This window comes from Myotis daubentonii, chromosome 5, assembly GCF_963259705.1.
Source record: "Myotis daubentonii chromosome 5, mMyoDau2.1, whole genome shotgun sequence".
Classification (NCBI taxonomy): Eukaryota; Metazoa; Chordata; class Mammalia; order Chiroptera; family Vespertilionidae; genus Myotis; species Myotis daubentonii.
In genome coordinates this window covers 83,172,539-83,188,892 of record NC_081844.1, presented here as the reverse complement: position 1 = coordinate 83,188,892, position 16,354 = coordinate 83,172,539, and the positions used below count along the sequence as shown (strand labels likewise).

The following is a 16,354-nucleotide window of genomic DNA, read 5'->3' as shown; positions in this document are numbered from 1 at the left end:
TGCATAAATTTTTTATTCATTCAGCAAGTACTTACTAATCATATAATATGTGCTGGATTTTATTATATCTTGTGAGAATGTTAAATATTCAAAATTATAATGGTATAAATCTATTTTTGTAGTTAACATCATTATTTGAAGGAAAATAACATAACCCACTTTTCCCCTTATTACCCAGAATAGTAAAACAAGGATCTTCCATTCCCCCTAATTTCTGCACACCTCCTTCCCTTCTATTCATGATTTCTGTGAGAAGTTAGAAAGAATATTGTAAAACTGCTAGCCCAATTGCTACCATTCCATTCAAAAAGTTTTGTAATGCCAAGAGGCACTAAGGATAAATGGAAGTATTTAAATAATTTAACATTTAAATATGGTATTTATTTATTTCTAAGTATATTGGCTTATAAAATAATAAGAATAGTAAATCCAAGTTGAATGGACTTTGAATGGTAAGTGCACCTTTGAAAACACCGGTTTTTGACATAACAATTACTCATCTTTCTTGTGAAATCCTGTATAATAAAAGGCTAATATGCAAATTGTCCCAGGAGTTTGACCAGAGGGCAGGGTTGGCCCATCAACTGCCCACAGACCCTCCCCCTGGCCAGCCTGGTCGGACCCCACCCATACACGAATTTGTGCACCAGGCCTCCAGCATATCAATAAAACACACACAAAAAAGTTGTCAAGTCCTATGCACAATGCCATCATCTTTCTATCAATACAAATAGCTGTTCTGAGACATGCTTATAATTTCTATGAACTCACTAATATTGTGTGGAGCTATTAGCTATGTTGTGGAGTATTGTTCTCAAAAAAGACTGCTTTGCCAAAAAGGCACTCGTGTAAAGGATGGCCTATGCTGCGTTTTACTAGATGGAATGTCATTCAAGAATCAATTCAAATGCCATCTCTATCACAAAGCCTTCTCTGATTCCCTCCTCCACGCCCACATGTTCTCTCGTGTTCTCTCTCTCCCTTCTTTGAACATCCATTGCAATTTATTTTTACATCTTTTTAGGTTATCACCATTTTTACTCATCTATTTTAAAGTTTAAGTAAATGTCTCATCTTCCATGATATTAAGCTTGTACTATGCAAAAACTCACATACTTTTCATTCCCACTTTAGGTCTTACACATCTTTTACTCAGAGTAATTTTTGAATGAAGGGATATTTGCTTTAAGTAATTTCTTAAAGAAATTCCTAAAAGGAATGATTTAAAAACATTTCAGGTCATTTATTACCTATACTAGGCATTTTGGTGCTTTTTATTTTTTATTTCATATCTTCATGCTATATTACTTTTATTGTTCTTCAGTGGGTTTAATTTCTTACCCTTGTTTCTCAAAAATAAACTATAATCTCCTTGAGGTCAAGAACAGTCTTTTAATACTTTTATACTCCCAGAATTCTTAGCACAAGGAGTACTAAGCAGGAGTGTTCAACTCAATGCATTAAATGTTGCCAAAGGATCATCTAATAAACATTTTAAAACATCTGCCAGTCATCTCCTGTCTAAGAAAATCAAGTCCCACAAAATTTACTTACCATGGCATTGACATTTACGTGCTCTTTCCTATTCCGAATCTGAATACAGGATATTGGCAAATTCAGTCCTACCCCAGTGGCCAGATTTCTCAGGTCAGCAGCACTGTACTCCCCACGCCATAGCAAACTGTTATAATCAGAACCAAGTCCCAGGGAGGCCCAATAGAGATAGGTCTGAGAAAGTCTCTCGACTGTAGTGACATCTATTGTGGCTGATGCCATGCAAGGATTCAAAGTCACCGCCCTTCCATTCCTCAGCTCCTCTGGAGAGCAACAGCAGCTCTGAGAGCAATAACCTGGGCTCTGGCTCAATTTGATACACACAAAGAAAAGTAAGCACCCCAGAAATAAAAAGGAAATACAGGCCAGAGCAATTACTAAATACAGGTTCCGGGCAGAAAGGTGCCCTCCTGTTTCCCAGGCATCTTCAAAGTCTGGAAGGACCTGAGGAACAGAGTTGCTCAACAGCACACCCAGTGTGACAGAGGAGGAGAGTGGTGGGTCCCCATGGTCCCGAACCACTACGACCACCCTCTGTTTCAGTGCATCAGTGGGAAGAACTAGGCGGGCAGTACGGAGCTCTCCCACGTTGGCTGAAATTCTGAAAAGGCTAGAGTCAGAAGCCTGGGAGATGTGGTAGGAAAGCCAGGCATTGGAGCCACTGTCTGCATCCTCCGCGACTACTTTTGTGACCAAGTGTCCAGTTCTGGCAGAGCGGGGCACGATTTCCACTGGGATGGTGCCATTTCTGGTCACAGGAAACAAGATGACGGGAGCATTGTCGTTCCTATCTACCACAAACAAGTTCACAGTCACGGTTGCACTTCGGGGAGGAATGCCCCCATCCCGGGCTCCCACTTGAAAGTGAACCTCCTTGAGCTGCTCAAAGTCAAAGGAAGTTTTGGCAGTGATCACCCCGCTGGATGATTCTACTGCCACCCAGCTAGCGGCTGCCTGCCCTTCAGAGCTAATACCCAACAGCTCATAGAAGACAAGGCCATTGCTCCCTAAGTCTGGGTCCTGGGCAAACACGCGGCCTAGAGAGGCTCCCGGGCCATTGTTTTCAGCCACAAAAAGTTCCTGTTGGGGTTGAGAAAAGCGTGGTGCATTGTCATTCACATCAGCAACTGACACAGTCAGTGTCCTGCGGGTGCTAAGTGGTGGCGAGCCACAGTCTGAGGCGGTGATCAGGACCTGGTATTCGCTGACCTGCTCCCGGTCCAGTGGCCCATCAGTGAGCAAACTGTAGTAATTGTCAAAAGAAGCCTTCAGCTTAAAAGGGCCTCCATCGGATATGCTGCAAATGACCTTACCATTGGCACCAAGGTCCTCATCCCTTACACTGAGGAGAGCAATCGCTGTGCCGGGGGCGGTGCCCTCGGAAACGGGGCTGGAGAGAGTCAGCAGGTTCACCTCCGGGGCGTGGTCGTTCACGTCAGTCACTTCCACCAGCAGTTTGGCGGTGCTGGCTAGACCGAAGGCGCCCTCATCCCTCGCCTCGATGTATGCCTCCAGCAGCGTTTCAGGAGGACCTAGCAAAGCTGCTACCCGCACCTCCCCATTTCTAGGGTGAACGTGAAAGTGACGTCGCAGCTTTGCCCGCGTGCTGCTGCTTAAGGAGTACCGGACTTCCCCATTGGAGCCTTCGTCCGGGTCCGAGGCCTGAACTCGGACTAACACGGTACCGTTGGGTACAGTCTCTGGCACCTTGGTGCGATATACCGTGCGCTCAAATACAGGTGCATTGTCGTTTGTGTCCACCACAATAACAGTGACCTGCGCGTCCCCGGAGCGTGCGGGCCGCCCGCGGTCGCGAGCGGTGAGCACCAGCCTGTGGGTGGCGCGTTCCTCGCGATCCAGAGCTTTCTCCAGAACCAACTCTGGGAATTCGCTGCCGTCTGCCCGCGACCCCATGTCCAGGCGGAAGTGCTGGCTGGGGCTCAGGCTGTAGCTGAGCACCGCGTTGCTTCCCTCATCGGCATCTTGGGCGCTGGGGAGGGTAAAACGGGCCCCCGGCGCCAGGAACTCGGGGATGTGCAGCTGCACGTCGCGGGCGGGGAAGAGAGGCGAGTTGTCGTTGATGTCCAGGACGTGGATGCACATCTTGTGCAGCTCCAGCGGGTCCTCAAGCACCAGCTCATAGGTCAAGACGCAGGGAGCTTTGGCCCCGCAAAGCCGTTCGCGGTCCGCCGGCTCTCGGACCAGCAAGCTACCGCTGGCCAGATCCACCCCGAAGTAGGGCCCGTCGTGGCTGGAAAGGAAGCGAAAGTTCCGCCAGGACAGAACCGCCGCTGACAGCCTCAGGTCCGCGGTGACATTGCCTACGGCCACGCCCCGCGGAGTTTCCTCCAACACTGAGTATTCGAGTTGTCCCGCGGCAGCGCCACAGGAGACCCACACACACAGAACCGCCACCCTCCAGCCCACCACCCTCCCTGCCAGCATCCTCGCTCCACCAGCGATGGCCCGGGACCATGCTCCGCACTCCCGGGGAGCACGGGCCGTGGTAAAGAGCAAGGGCCGCCGGCCGCCGCTCGGCTTGGAGGTGCAGAGACCGCCGACGTTCCGCCTTCTGGATGCCGGGGTTGGCTGGGACTCGCCGGCGGGGAGCTCGCCTGGCTAGAGCCGAGGCTTGGCAGCCGTCTGGGGAAGCGCAGCGGGCCGTGAGCGGAGGAGCGCAGCGCCGCCTAGGGGTGCAGAGACGAGGTAACCGGCCGAGGTGGGGAAGCGCCGTCCGGGTAACCTGCCCCTGGGATCGCGCCCGGAGCCCAGGCAGCGGGCGCCAGGCAGGCAAGGAAGACGCTCTGAGAACCTAACACAGCTTCGCTTCATCGGTGTTTCCCGGGACACCGCCCCGAGACCGCCCCGGCCTTAGCCTCCACAAACTCCGCCTGAAGACAGCTTGTAACTAGGACTGAGCTCGGCTGGGCTTCTCTCGCCGACTGTCAGAGAGCGGAGCGTTCAGTCGGGGAACCGCGGACCCCTAAATGCGCGCATGAGCGCGGAACTCCGAGAGGAACTTCCCCGCGGAGATGATGAGAGGCGGAACCTTGACCGCGAACGAACACCCCTTCGAGACTTACGGAAACAGCAGCCCCGATCCTAGTGCTGTGGTGCAATCGTGCTGGATTCCCAGCCTCTCCGCTGCGGCTTAGTCTCTCCGGCACCTCCGCATAATCCCAGGAGCCCCCAAGATTTAAAGAGAGGCATCCAGCCAGGGGAACAGTGACCTCCCTAAAGCTTTCTCCGGACTCTCCCTCTGTGATGCACCAAAGTGGGAGAGTTCGCGGCTTACGGCTTCTCCGTTCAGCTTTTTTGCGGGTCAGCAGTTTCTCTTTCCCCAGGAGACCCTACTGGGAGTGTTTGTTAGCGCCCGGGAGGGAGAGGAGGTCAGGAACCAGTCAATATCCAGCATCAGAAATTCAGAAAGATGGACAACTCATTCCCAAACAGGACATGAGAAGTGAGTGGGGAGAGGAAGTACTGAGATACTATCCAGAGTGTGACCAGGAAAGTACTCCATGAATACTTTGAAAACAGCAATGAGGCAGGGTAAGAACAGGCTAGATACCTATACTTTCTCCATCTTCTTTTTATTCTTTTCATTTATTTATTTTTTATTTTAGAGAGAGAGGGAAAGAGGAAGGAAGAGAGAAAGAAACATTGATCTGTTGTTCCACTTATTCATGCATTCATTGGTTGATTCTAGTATGTGCCCTGACCGGGATCAAACCCGCAACCTTGGCTTATCAGGAAGCCACTCCAAACCAGCTGAGCTACCCAGCAAGGGCCTGCCTCTTTGTTTTTAAGCCAGTCTTCTGCACAGAAATCCTAGTGTTCCGTTCTATTAAAAACGACTGTGAGCTACAAGTAATACCTCCAAATTCTGCCTAGCTCCCTACAACCAGTGGCTTTCCCTGAGATGGAGGCGAGATGAAAAAAGAGACTGACTTAAGTTACTATTAAACACTAAATTCCTCAATTAAATCCTTCTTTTAATTCAACTGCAGCATTCAAAGTCCTAAGAACCAAAATTTGAAAGACAAAAGCTGACTACAAGTCAAGAATTGAAGCTTTCAGGGCATTCTATTTTCTGATCAGAAAACTGCCTGAATATTGTTAATTATTGAAACTGAATGCAGGGAGAACCAAGATGGCGGCATAGGTTAACGCCGGAGTTTGCTGCTTTGAACAACTACTTCAAAAGTGAAACCAAAAAACGGAAGGGACATCACCCAGAACCACCGGGGCGCTGGCTGAGTGGAAGTCCTACAACTAGGAGGAAAGAGAAACGCACCTGGACACTCAGAGGAGGCGCAGTGCTGAAGTCAAATTCTGAGGTGCGGAGTGCGCGGAGCGGGCTGGCGGCGGAGGGCGCGGTTGTTGTTTTCAATCCGGAGGGAGTCGCAGACTCTGAGCTCCAGATCCGGGCGAGTCTTTAGGGACCCAGACTCAGGCGGAAGAAGCGGGACTGTCTGGCTTCGGTCAGAGCGAGTGCAGCTTTCTCTCCGAGCTTTGCAGCGGGTGCTGGGACTCAGAGAGGCAGAGCCCCTGGGAACAGGACTGAGAGCCGCCATAACTGCTCTCTCCGGCCCACCCTGTTGATCCTGTTCGACCCGCCCTGCCCAAGCCCTGCACAGAGGCATTTGCCGGATAGCCTCAGGCAAAGGCTAGATTAGCACCTCCCTAGAGGACAGAAGTTCTCTCACCGCTGACACAGCTGAATCTCATAGCCACTTGGCCTGGAGGTCAAACCCTCCCTGGAATTAGCTACAGCAATCAAGATTTATCTATAAGACTGCAAACAAAGACCACTAGGGGGTGCACCAAGGAAGCATAACAAAATGCGGAGACAAAGAAACAGGACAAAATTGTCAATGGAAGAAATAGAGTTCAGAACCACACTTTTAAGGTCTCTCAAGAACTGTTTAGAAGCTGTCGATAAACTTAATGAGCTCTACACGAAAACTAATAAGACCCTCGATCTTATATTGGGGAACCAACTAGAAATTAAGCACACACGGACTGAAATAACGAATATTATACAGACGCCCGACAGCAGACCAGAGGAGCGCAAGAATCAAGTCAATGATTTGAAATGCGAGGAAGCAAAAAACATCCAACCGGAAAAGCAAAATGAAAAAAGAATCCAAAAATGCGAGGATAGTGTAAGGAGCCTCTGGGACAGCTTCAAGCGTACCAACATCAGAATTATAGGGGTGCCAGAAGATGAGAGAGAGCAAGATATTGAAAACCTATTTGAAGAAATAATGACAGAAAACTTCCCCCACCTGGTGAAAGAAATGGACTTACAGGTCCAAGAAGCGCGGAGAACCCCAAACAAAAGGAATCCAAAGAGGACCACACCAAGACACATCATAATTAAAATGCCAAGAGCAAAAGATAAAGAGAGAATCTTAAAAACAGCAAGAGAAAGAAACTCAGTTACCTACAAGGGAATACCCATACGACTGTCAGCTGATTTCTCAACAGAAACTTTGCAGGCCAGAAGGGAGTGGCAAGAAATATTCAAAGTGATGAATACCAAGAACCTACAACCAAGATTACTTTATCCAGCAAAGCTATCATTCAGAATTGAAGGTCAGATAAAGAGCTTCACAGATAAGGAAAAGCTAAAGGAGTTCATCACCACCAAACCAGGATTATATGAAATGCTGAAAGGTATCCTTTAAGAAGAGGAAGAGGAAGAAAAAGGTAAAGATACAAATTATGAACAACAAATATGCATCTATCAACAAGTGAATCTAAGAATCAAGTGAATAAATAATCTGATGAACAGAATAAACTGTTGATTATAATAGAATCAGGGACATAGAAAGGGAATGGACTGACTATTCTTGGGGGGGAAAGGGGTGTGGGAGATGTGGGAAGAGACTGGACAAAAATCGTGCACCTATGGATGAGGACAGTGGGTGGGGAGTGAGGGCGGAGGGTAGGGCGGGAACTGGGAGGAGGGGAGTTATGGGGGGGAAAAAAAAGGAACAAATGTAATAATATGAACAATAAAGATTTAATTAAAAAAAAAAAAAAAAAAAAAAAAAGAAACTGAATGCAGGATACATGGGGGTTAATTGCATCATTCTCTCCACTCTAGTGTATGTTTGAATATTTCTAAAATAACTTTTTAATTGATGATTTAAATGGCGGGGGTGGGGGAGACCAATCACCTCCCTGGAACATCACAAACTCATCTCTTATCGCTTCCAAGGAAGAAGAGCAGGCTGCAATACCAGGTAATATAAGCAGTAAATGCCCCTGTCTAATTTTTCTTTCTAAATTAAGGAACCAAAAACTCATCAAGTCTTGGATAAAATTAAAGCAGGAAGCATGTGAGCCCGTTGAAGGGTTAGGTAGAGTCATAGGTATAGCCATCTTTGGGGATCTTCATTAGGATGCGAAATAACTGATACAAATTAAATTTATTCTTCACTAAATTTCAGGACCAAAACTAATTGTCTGCTTCAATTTGTAGACAATTAGTGCCAGAGGTTACGATTTGCATTACCTTATTTTAATTTAATGCTGCTAACCAAGCTAACCTGTTTTGGGGTGAACGGTTATAATTTTCATTTTTCCCTTAGCATTAGGTGAAATACACCTGGAGAAGATGTACTCAACTTCTGGAAGGCCCCAACTTTTAGCATTCAAGCTCCCAGTTATACTGGGTTTAGGAACTCTGAGCTGTATCTAGGGTAGTATGTGTGTGTGGGCGGGGGAGGGGGGTTAGGAAGAGGGGAGAAAGAAAAACTCATCTTGACAAATACTCTTCCCCCTTCACACACTTCTCAGACTTTGGGCTTCCCTTTTCTCACTTCTCTAAACTGGCACTGGCGTCTAATTTCAAAGATTTAATTTGTGCCAAAAATAAGAGGATAGCACTCACCTAGTGCAATTTGTTCCACCATCTACCTCCCTATGTTTAGGCATAACTGTGATTTGTGGGAAAGCAATATTTACTCAAATACAATGGAATTTGTGGGAAAGAAATATTTAGGAGATATTTGGAAATCCCATAGATGAGAAAGTCTCAAAAATTTTTCCTTTTGTATAAGATGACTAGGTAAACACTAAAATCATGAATTAACAAAATATTTCTTTAGCAGAACCTTTTCTTTCTGACATATCATTTTGCCATTTTATGACATTATCCATAGTTTCTCATAATTGAGGCATTTTTAATTTTTTAATTAGGTACTAGTACAACTTTTAAGTGGACTTGATGCAAAAACACAGTCCTGATTTCTGCTTGGGCTCTATTGCCAAGATTATTATAATAAAGCTCTCCCACCAAACTTGGCCTTAAACTGTAAGTTCAAAAGATTTCTAGGCATATGCATAAACTCCTGTTAGACATCTTGAGGTCAAACAAACAAACAAAAACAGTAAATCTATACTCACTGAAGAGTTTGTCAGCAAAAGAATATTATACTTTAAGCAAAATTTCTTAGTGCTTAAGATGACTCCGTGGGAGTATATTGTGTACTTATGCAAACTAAAGGATACGACATCACAAATTTTAATCTAATAAAATAGCTTAATGAAGTTTCCAAAACAAATCCAACAGAGTGGGAATTCTTCGTATCATTGTGTCATTCTTTTTTTTTCTTGAACCCTTTACCAATGACACAGTACTACATAATTTCTTTCTCAGATTTCTAGTGCTAAGGAACTAGTTTCTCTCCATGACAGAGTCCCATATACTAGTAAAATGTCTTGGATCTTTCTTCATGAATCTTCACTCTAATTAATTCTATGCTGTATTTACTTACTACTTTCTATAATCATGTGCCAATTTTTTTAAATTACCTTTTTCTAAAAATATTTTTCCATTTCATCTTTAAAGTGTAACCCTCAGAACTTAAAGTCATACTCCAGGTTGGTCAAATCAGATCCAAGAAGAGGCGATCTAATTCATTGATTTTAAATAGCACATATCAAGTAATGGAGTCTAAAGTTGCACCTGGGCCCTGGCCAGTGTGGCTCAGTTGGTTGGGCATTATCCTGTGCATCAAAAGGTTGATGATTCCATTCCCAATTAGGGCACATGCCCAGGGTTTCAAGCTTGATTGTGGTAAGGGGTGTGCAGGGGGGCAGCTAATCAATGTTTCTCTCCCTTTCCCTCCACTCTCTCTAAAAATCAATTAAAAAGTCAATCACTTTTAAAATTTTATTGATTTTTAGAGAGAGAATGGAAGAGTGAGAGAGAGACATCGATGTGTAAGAGAAACATTGTCAATTGCCTTTTGCAGGCACTCTGACTAGGGGTCAAACCTGAAACCTGGGCATGTGCCCTGACCTGGAATGGAACCTGCCACTTTTGGTGTATGGGAAGATGCTCTCACCAACTGAACCAGCCAGGGCTGCATCTGGTTCTTAAACAGTTACATCACATACTTTTTTATGATGGATTGAAAACTAAAATAAACACCCATTTTTTTCTAGATACTACTAAACCACACATCAAAAAGTCCTAGACTTTTATACTTACATTTTTTTTTTACTTAAATTTGTTTAATGCCTGGTCTAATCACATAATATATTTTACCGACATCCAAATTTCATATTCCTACATATTTGGTAAGCAGTCATACTAGATGTTCTTCTGAGCTACAGATGAAATTTTTCATCAAGTGTGGCTGAAAAGAAAGGCCTGCAATTACTACCAACCAACCTACCTGACATCAGTTTATTAGATGGTGTCTAACCTGAAATAAACATTTGACAAAGATACTAACAGTCTTCAAAAATGAATCTATGCAAATCTCATATAATAGTTTCCAAAAATGCTAAACAAAATATTGCCAGGTCACAATTATGATAGATGCTTAAAAGAAATTTGATAAATGAACAACATAAACTGATGAACAAAAACAGATCCAGAGACAGAGAAGCATCAATCAGACTGTCAAACCTCAGAGGGAAGGGGAGGGTGGGGGTAAGGGGGAGAGATCAACCAAAGGACTTGTATGCATGCATATAAGCCTAACCAATGGACACATACACAGACACCAGGGGGTGAGGGCATGAGTGGGGAGAGGGCAATGGGGAGATAAGGACACATATGTAATACCTTAATCTAGAAAGGAAATTTTTTTAAAAAAGAAATTTGATAAGAATTTGGCAAACATCACAAAACAATGGTCATCTTCATTTTAAGCAGTAAAACACCAGAATTATTCCCATCAAAAGTCATGAATATAATGCAGGACACTTCAGGTCACACTTATTATTCAATAGTGACTTGGATACCCTAGTCAAAACAAGATAAGGAAATGTGTGTGTATTTTAGAAAAGAGAATAAAATATATTGTTAGATGATAAATGTATAGGTAATATAATTTCCTACTCATAAAATCACAGAGAATTACAAAAAATAATTAAAATTAAAAAGAGTTCAATGAGATGGTTACCTTAAAAATAAAAAACCTAGCTTTCATATATACCTGCAATAACTAGACAAAAAGTGGGATTTCTACCAATCATGGACAAATGAAAATGAAGATTTTAATGTCTCTCCTTCTCCATGAAACCAACCAAAAATAATAAAAAGTACAGCCAAGCCCTAACTGGTTTGGCTCAGTGGATAGAGTGTCAGCCTTTGGACTGAAGGGTCCTGTGTTCAATTCTGGTCTAGGGCACATGCCTGGGTTGTGGGCTCAATCCCCAGTAGGGGGTGTGCAGGAGGCCAATCAATTATTCTCTCTCATCATTGATGTTTCTATTTCTCTCTCCCTCTCCCTTCCTCTCTGAAATCAATAAAAACATATTTTTTAAACTTTGCAACTGTGCCCTAGCCAGTTTGGCTCAGTGCACAGAGCATCAGCCTGTGAATTGAAGGATCCTATGTTTGAGTCCAGTCAAGGGCACATGCCTGGGTTGTGGACTCAATACCCATGGTGGGGCATGCAGAAGGCAGCTGATTAATGATTCTCTCGCATCATTGATGTTTCTATCTCTTTCTCCCTCTCCCTTCCTCTCTGAATTCAATAAAAAATATGTATTCTTAAAAAATTACAGCCTAAGTGCCCATCAGTAGATGAATGGATTAGAAAACTGTGGTATATCTACACGATGGAATACTATGCTGCTGTAAAAAAGAAGGAACTCTTACCATTTGCAACAGCATGGATGGAACTGGAGAGCATTATGCTAAGTGAAATAAGCCAGTCAATGAAGGAAAAATACCACATGATCTCACTCATTCATGGATAATAAAGACCATTATAAACTTATGAACAATAATAGATACAGAGGCAGAGCTGCCTCAACCTTATTGTCAAACTGCAGCGGGAAGGCCGGGGAGGGTTGGGGGGCAGGAGGGAGGCGGGTAAGAGATCAACTGAAGGACTTGTATGCATGCATATAAGCATAACCAATGGACATAAGACACTGGGGGGTAGGGGAGGCCAGGGTATTGTCAAGGGCGGGGGGGGGAAAAAGGACACATATGTAATACCCTTTGTAATACTTTAAGCAATAAAAAAATTAAAAATTTTAATTAAAAACAGTAAAAAAATAAATTAATTAAATAAATAAAACTTTGCAGATGTACTCTAATCTTGCTTTTAAAAAAAGAATACTTTAGAAGGAATCAATAGCAGGTTAGATAAAGCAGAGGATCAAGTCAGCAATTTGGAAGACAGTGTAGCAAAAAACACCCAATCAGAACAGCAAAAAGACAAAAGAATTTTTAAAAATGAGGATAGCTTAAGGGACCTCTGGGATATTGTCAAGCATAAAAACATCCACATCCTGAAGGAGAAGAGAGACAGCAAGGGATTGAGAACCTGTTTGAAGAAATAATGACTGAAAACTTTCCTAACCTGGTGAAGAAAAAAGACACACAAGTCCAGGAAGCACAGAGTCCTAAACAAGATGAACCCAAAAAGGCCCACACCAAGACACATCATAATTAAAATGGCAACTGTTAATGACAAAGATAGAATCTTAAAAGCATCATGAAAAAGACAGTTAATTACAAGGGAGCTCCTATAAGACTGTCAGCTGATTTCTTAACAGAAACATTTCAAGTCAGAAGGGATTGACATGAAATACTCAAAGTGATAAAAAGCAAAAACCTACAATCAACACTACTCTACCCAGCAAGACTATTACTTATTATTTAAAAATTGAATGTGAAATAAAGCTCTTCCCAGACAAGAAAAAGCTAACAGAGTTCATTACCACCAGCCCAGCATTACAAAAAAATGTTAAAGGGTCTTTCTTAAGAAAAAGAAAGAAAGAAAAGAGAGGAACATAGTTATAAAGAATAAAGTGGTACAAATACACTGTATCTACAATTATTTAATTTAGCCTTTCCTTTGAGTATTATATTACAAGAATTTTAATGTCATTGACATGCCTGTCAATCTTTTCCTTTGTGATTTCATCTGCTACTTCAAACCTTAGAGAATTGTAATCTCTGTGGATTTTTCTTAGTTTCAATCAAGTACAATGTCTCTTCCACACCTCCTTTTCTCATCCTTTCCTTGAACTTTGCTTTAAATATTGTTTGTTTTAGATATACCTCAAGGCAGATTTACTTTTTAAGCCTCAATCTTTTGTTTATATCACACATATAAAGGATTCAGACAAGGGGTAATCATATTTTAATTTATGAGGATTTATGAGTAAAGGTTATAGAAATTGTGCTTGTTCAACTTTGACACTGAATCAGCTTATTGGTGTGGGTGAGGAGATTGGCAAACTTTAAAAGACTTAAAGTAGAGGAAAGGATAGATACTATTCACCAACTGTTCTTCATTTCTGTTAAGAGTTAAAGGAAATGTATATACTAGGGTAAGAATAACTTAGGTTTGAAAATATAGAATTGTTACACAGTTATCAGAATTAACATATTGAGTTCTATTATGAAGAGAGACTGAAAGAAGAATTAAGTTGATCTTGCCTAGATTGCAAAATTACAAACTCTGTAATGATTTTTAAATATTTATATAGCATTTTGTAGTTTACAAAACAATTCCCCATAATTATTTCATCTGATTCTCACAGCAGCCATGTGAAGTAGGCATATATCCACTTAAGGATGAGGAAACTGACTTACTGAATTTCAAAGTTACAAAGTTGTACAACTTGCTCTCTCTTAAAAATGTTTTTTATGGGACATAAAGGAAGGCCAAGAGACATATGAAAACATGCTCAAAGTCACTAATCATCTGAGAGATGCAAATCAAAATGACAAGGAGGTACCATCTCACACCGGTCAGAATGGCTATCATCAATGAGTCAGCAGATGACAAGTGCTGGAGAGGATATGGAGAAAAAGGAAACCTCCTTCACTGCTGGTGGGAATGCAGACTGTGGAGAACAGTATGTAGTTTCCTCAAAAAACTAAAAATGGAACTTCCATTTGACCCAGTGGTCCCACTTCTAGGAATATATCCCAAGAAACCAGAAACACCAATCAGAAAGGATATATGCACCCCTATGTTCATAGCAGCACAATTTACAATACCTAAGATTTGGAATCACCCTAAGTGCCCATCAGCAGATGAGTAGATTAAAACTTTGGCACATCTATGCAATGGAATACTATGCTGTAATAAAAAGGAAGGAACTCCTACCATTCGAAACAGCATGGATGGAGCTGGAGAGCATTATGCTAAGTGAAATAAGTCAGTCAGAGAAAGATAAATATCACATGATCTCACTCATTTGTGGACTATAATGAACAACATAAACCGATGAACAAAAATAAATCTAGAGGCATAGAAGCATTTTTCAGATGCTCAAACCTCAGAGGGAAGGTAGGGGAGGGTGGGGGTAAGGGGGAGAGATCAACCAAAGGACTTGTATGCATGTATATATGCCTAACCAATGGACACAGACACCAGGGAAGTGAGGGCATGAGTGGGGGGGTGGGGGGCAATGGGAGGATAAGGACACATATGTAATACCTTAATCAATAAAGAATAAGAATAAGAATAATAAAAGAATAAAGTGGTAATAAATACATACCTATTAATAATTACTAAAATGTAAATGGGATATATTCTCCAATCAAATGACATGGATAGGCTGAATGAATAAGAAAAGAAGACCTATATATATGCTGTCTATAGGAGACCTATCTCATAATGAAAGACTGAAAGTAAGTGGGTAGGAAAAGTGCAAACGGAAATGGAAAAAGAAAGCTGGGGTAGCAATACCTATATCAGACAAAATAGACTTTAAAACAAAGACTATAAGAGAGAAAGAATGACATTACATAATAAAAGGACCAATCCAACAAGAGGATAAATAACCCTTGTAAATATTTATGTACCCAACATAGAAGCACCTAAATATATAAGGCATATCTTGGACATAAAAGAGAGAGTAACAGTAATACAGTCATAGAAGTATATTGTAACACCCCACTGACATCAATGAATAAATCTTTCAGGCAGAAAATCAACAAGAAAAAAGCAGTCTTAAAGGACACACTAGACCATATAAATTCAATTGATCTTTTCATAGTATTTCACCCCAAAGCTACAGAATATACATTATTTCCAGGTGCACCTAGAACATTTTCTAGAATAGACCTCATGTTAGGACACAAAACAAGTCTCAATAAATTTAAGAAGATTAAAATCATGTAAAGCATTTTCTCCTACCACAATGATATAAAACTAGAAGTAAATTACAAGAAAAAAAAACTGAAAAACACACAAACACACAGAGGCTAAATAACATGTTACTAAACAATAAATGGGTTAACATTCATTTCTTTTTTAAAAGAAATAAAAAGATACCTTGAGACAAATGGAAATGAAAAAGCAACAACCCAAAATCTGTGAACCCCAGCAACAGCAGTCCTACGAGGGAAATTTATAGCATGACAGGCCAACCTCAAGAAATAAGAAAATTTACACCTAAGGAAATGATATAACTTTACACCTAAAAGAACTAGAAAGAACAACAAACAAAGCCCAAAGGAAATATAAGAAAATAGTAAAGATAAGAATGGAAATAAATTAAATAGAATCTTAAAAAATTACAAAAGAGCAATGAAAACAAGAGCTGGTTCTTTGAAAAGATAAACTAGGTTGATAAACATTTAACCAGACTCGTCAAGAAGAAAAAAAGAGAGGTCCCAAATAAATAAAATGATATATGAAAGAGAAGTAAAACGAACACCACATAAATACAAAGGATTATAAGAAAATATTACAAATAACTATATGCCAACAAATTGGACAATAGGGAAGAAATGGATAAACTCCTAGAAACATACAATTTTCCAAAACTGAATCCAGAGTAAACAGAAAATCTAAACAGACCAATTACAACTAACAAAATCGAAGCTATACTTAAAAAAACTCCCAACAAACAAAAGTCTTATGGTACATATATATAAAGAAATACTACCCAGTCATCAGAAAAGACATTTACAACAACATGGATGGATCTTGAGAATATCATGACCTCGCTCATATGTGGAATCCAATGAACAAAATAAACTCTTGAACAAAATAGATCCAAAGACATAGAAACATGGAATAGACTGTGGTATCTCAGATGGAAGGCGGGGGAGGGTGAGTAGGTGGAAAGAGATCAACCAAAGAACTTGTATACATATGTGAATAACATATGGACACAGACAATAGGGTGGTTAAGACCTGGGGTAGGGGTTGGGGGCCGGCTAGAAGAGGTCAATGGTGGGGGGGGGAGTTGAAAGAAGGGGTATATTCAATACTTTCAACAATAAAGATATTTTTAAAGATGTAAAATACATGTAGAATTAAAATAAGTGACAATAGCAGCATATGGGTTG

At 41.6% G+C, this 16,354-nt stretch overlaps 2 protein-coding genes across 6 annotated transcripts in view; both read right to left on the bottom strand.

Moving 5' to 3' along the window:
• The window catches only part of LOC132235739 (protocadherin alpha-C2), a 158,141-nt gene that overhangs the window by 69,832 nt on the left and 71,955 nt on the right, over positions 1 to 16,354 (bottom strand). The gene's annotated exons all lie outside the window — the stretch shown is intronic.
• PCDHAC1 (protocadherin alpha subfamily C, 1) lies at positions 1,503 to 3,999 on the bottom strand. Its single transcript, XM_059695345.1, has one exon. The coding sequence runs from the start codon at positions 3,997 to 3,999 to the stop codon at positions 1,531 to 1,533; it is 2,469 nt and encodes an 822-aa protein (XP_059551328.1). The 3' UTR covers positions 1,503 to 1,530.

Bases quoted from the DNA above. Each gene is read 5' to 3' on its own strand.
- PCDHAC1 (XM_059695345.1), bottom strand. From the start codon at position 3,999: ATGCTGGCAGGGAGGGTGGTGGGCTGGAGGGTGGCGGTTCTGTGTGTG.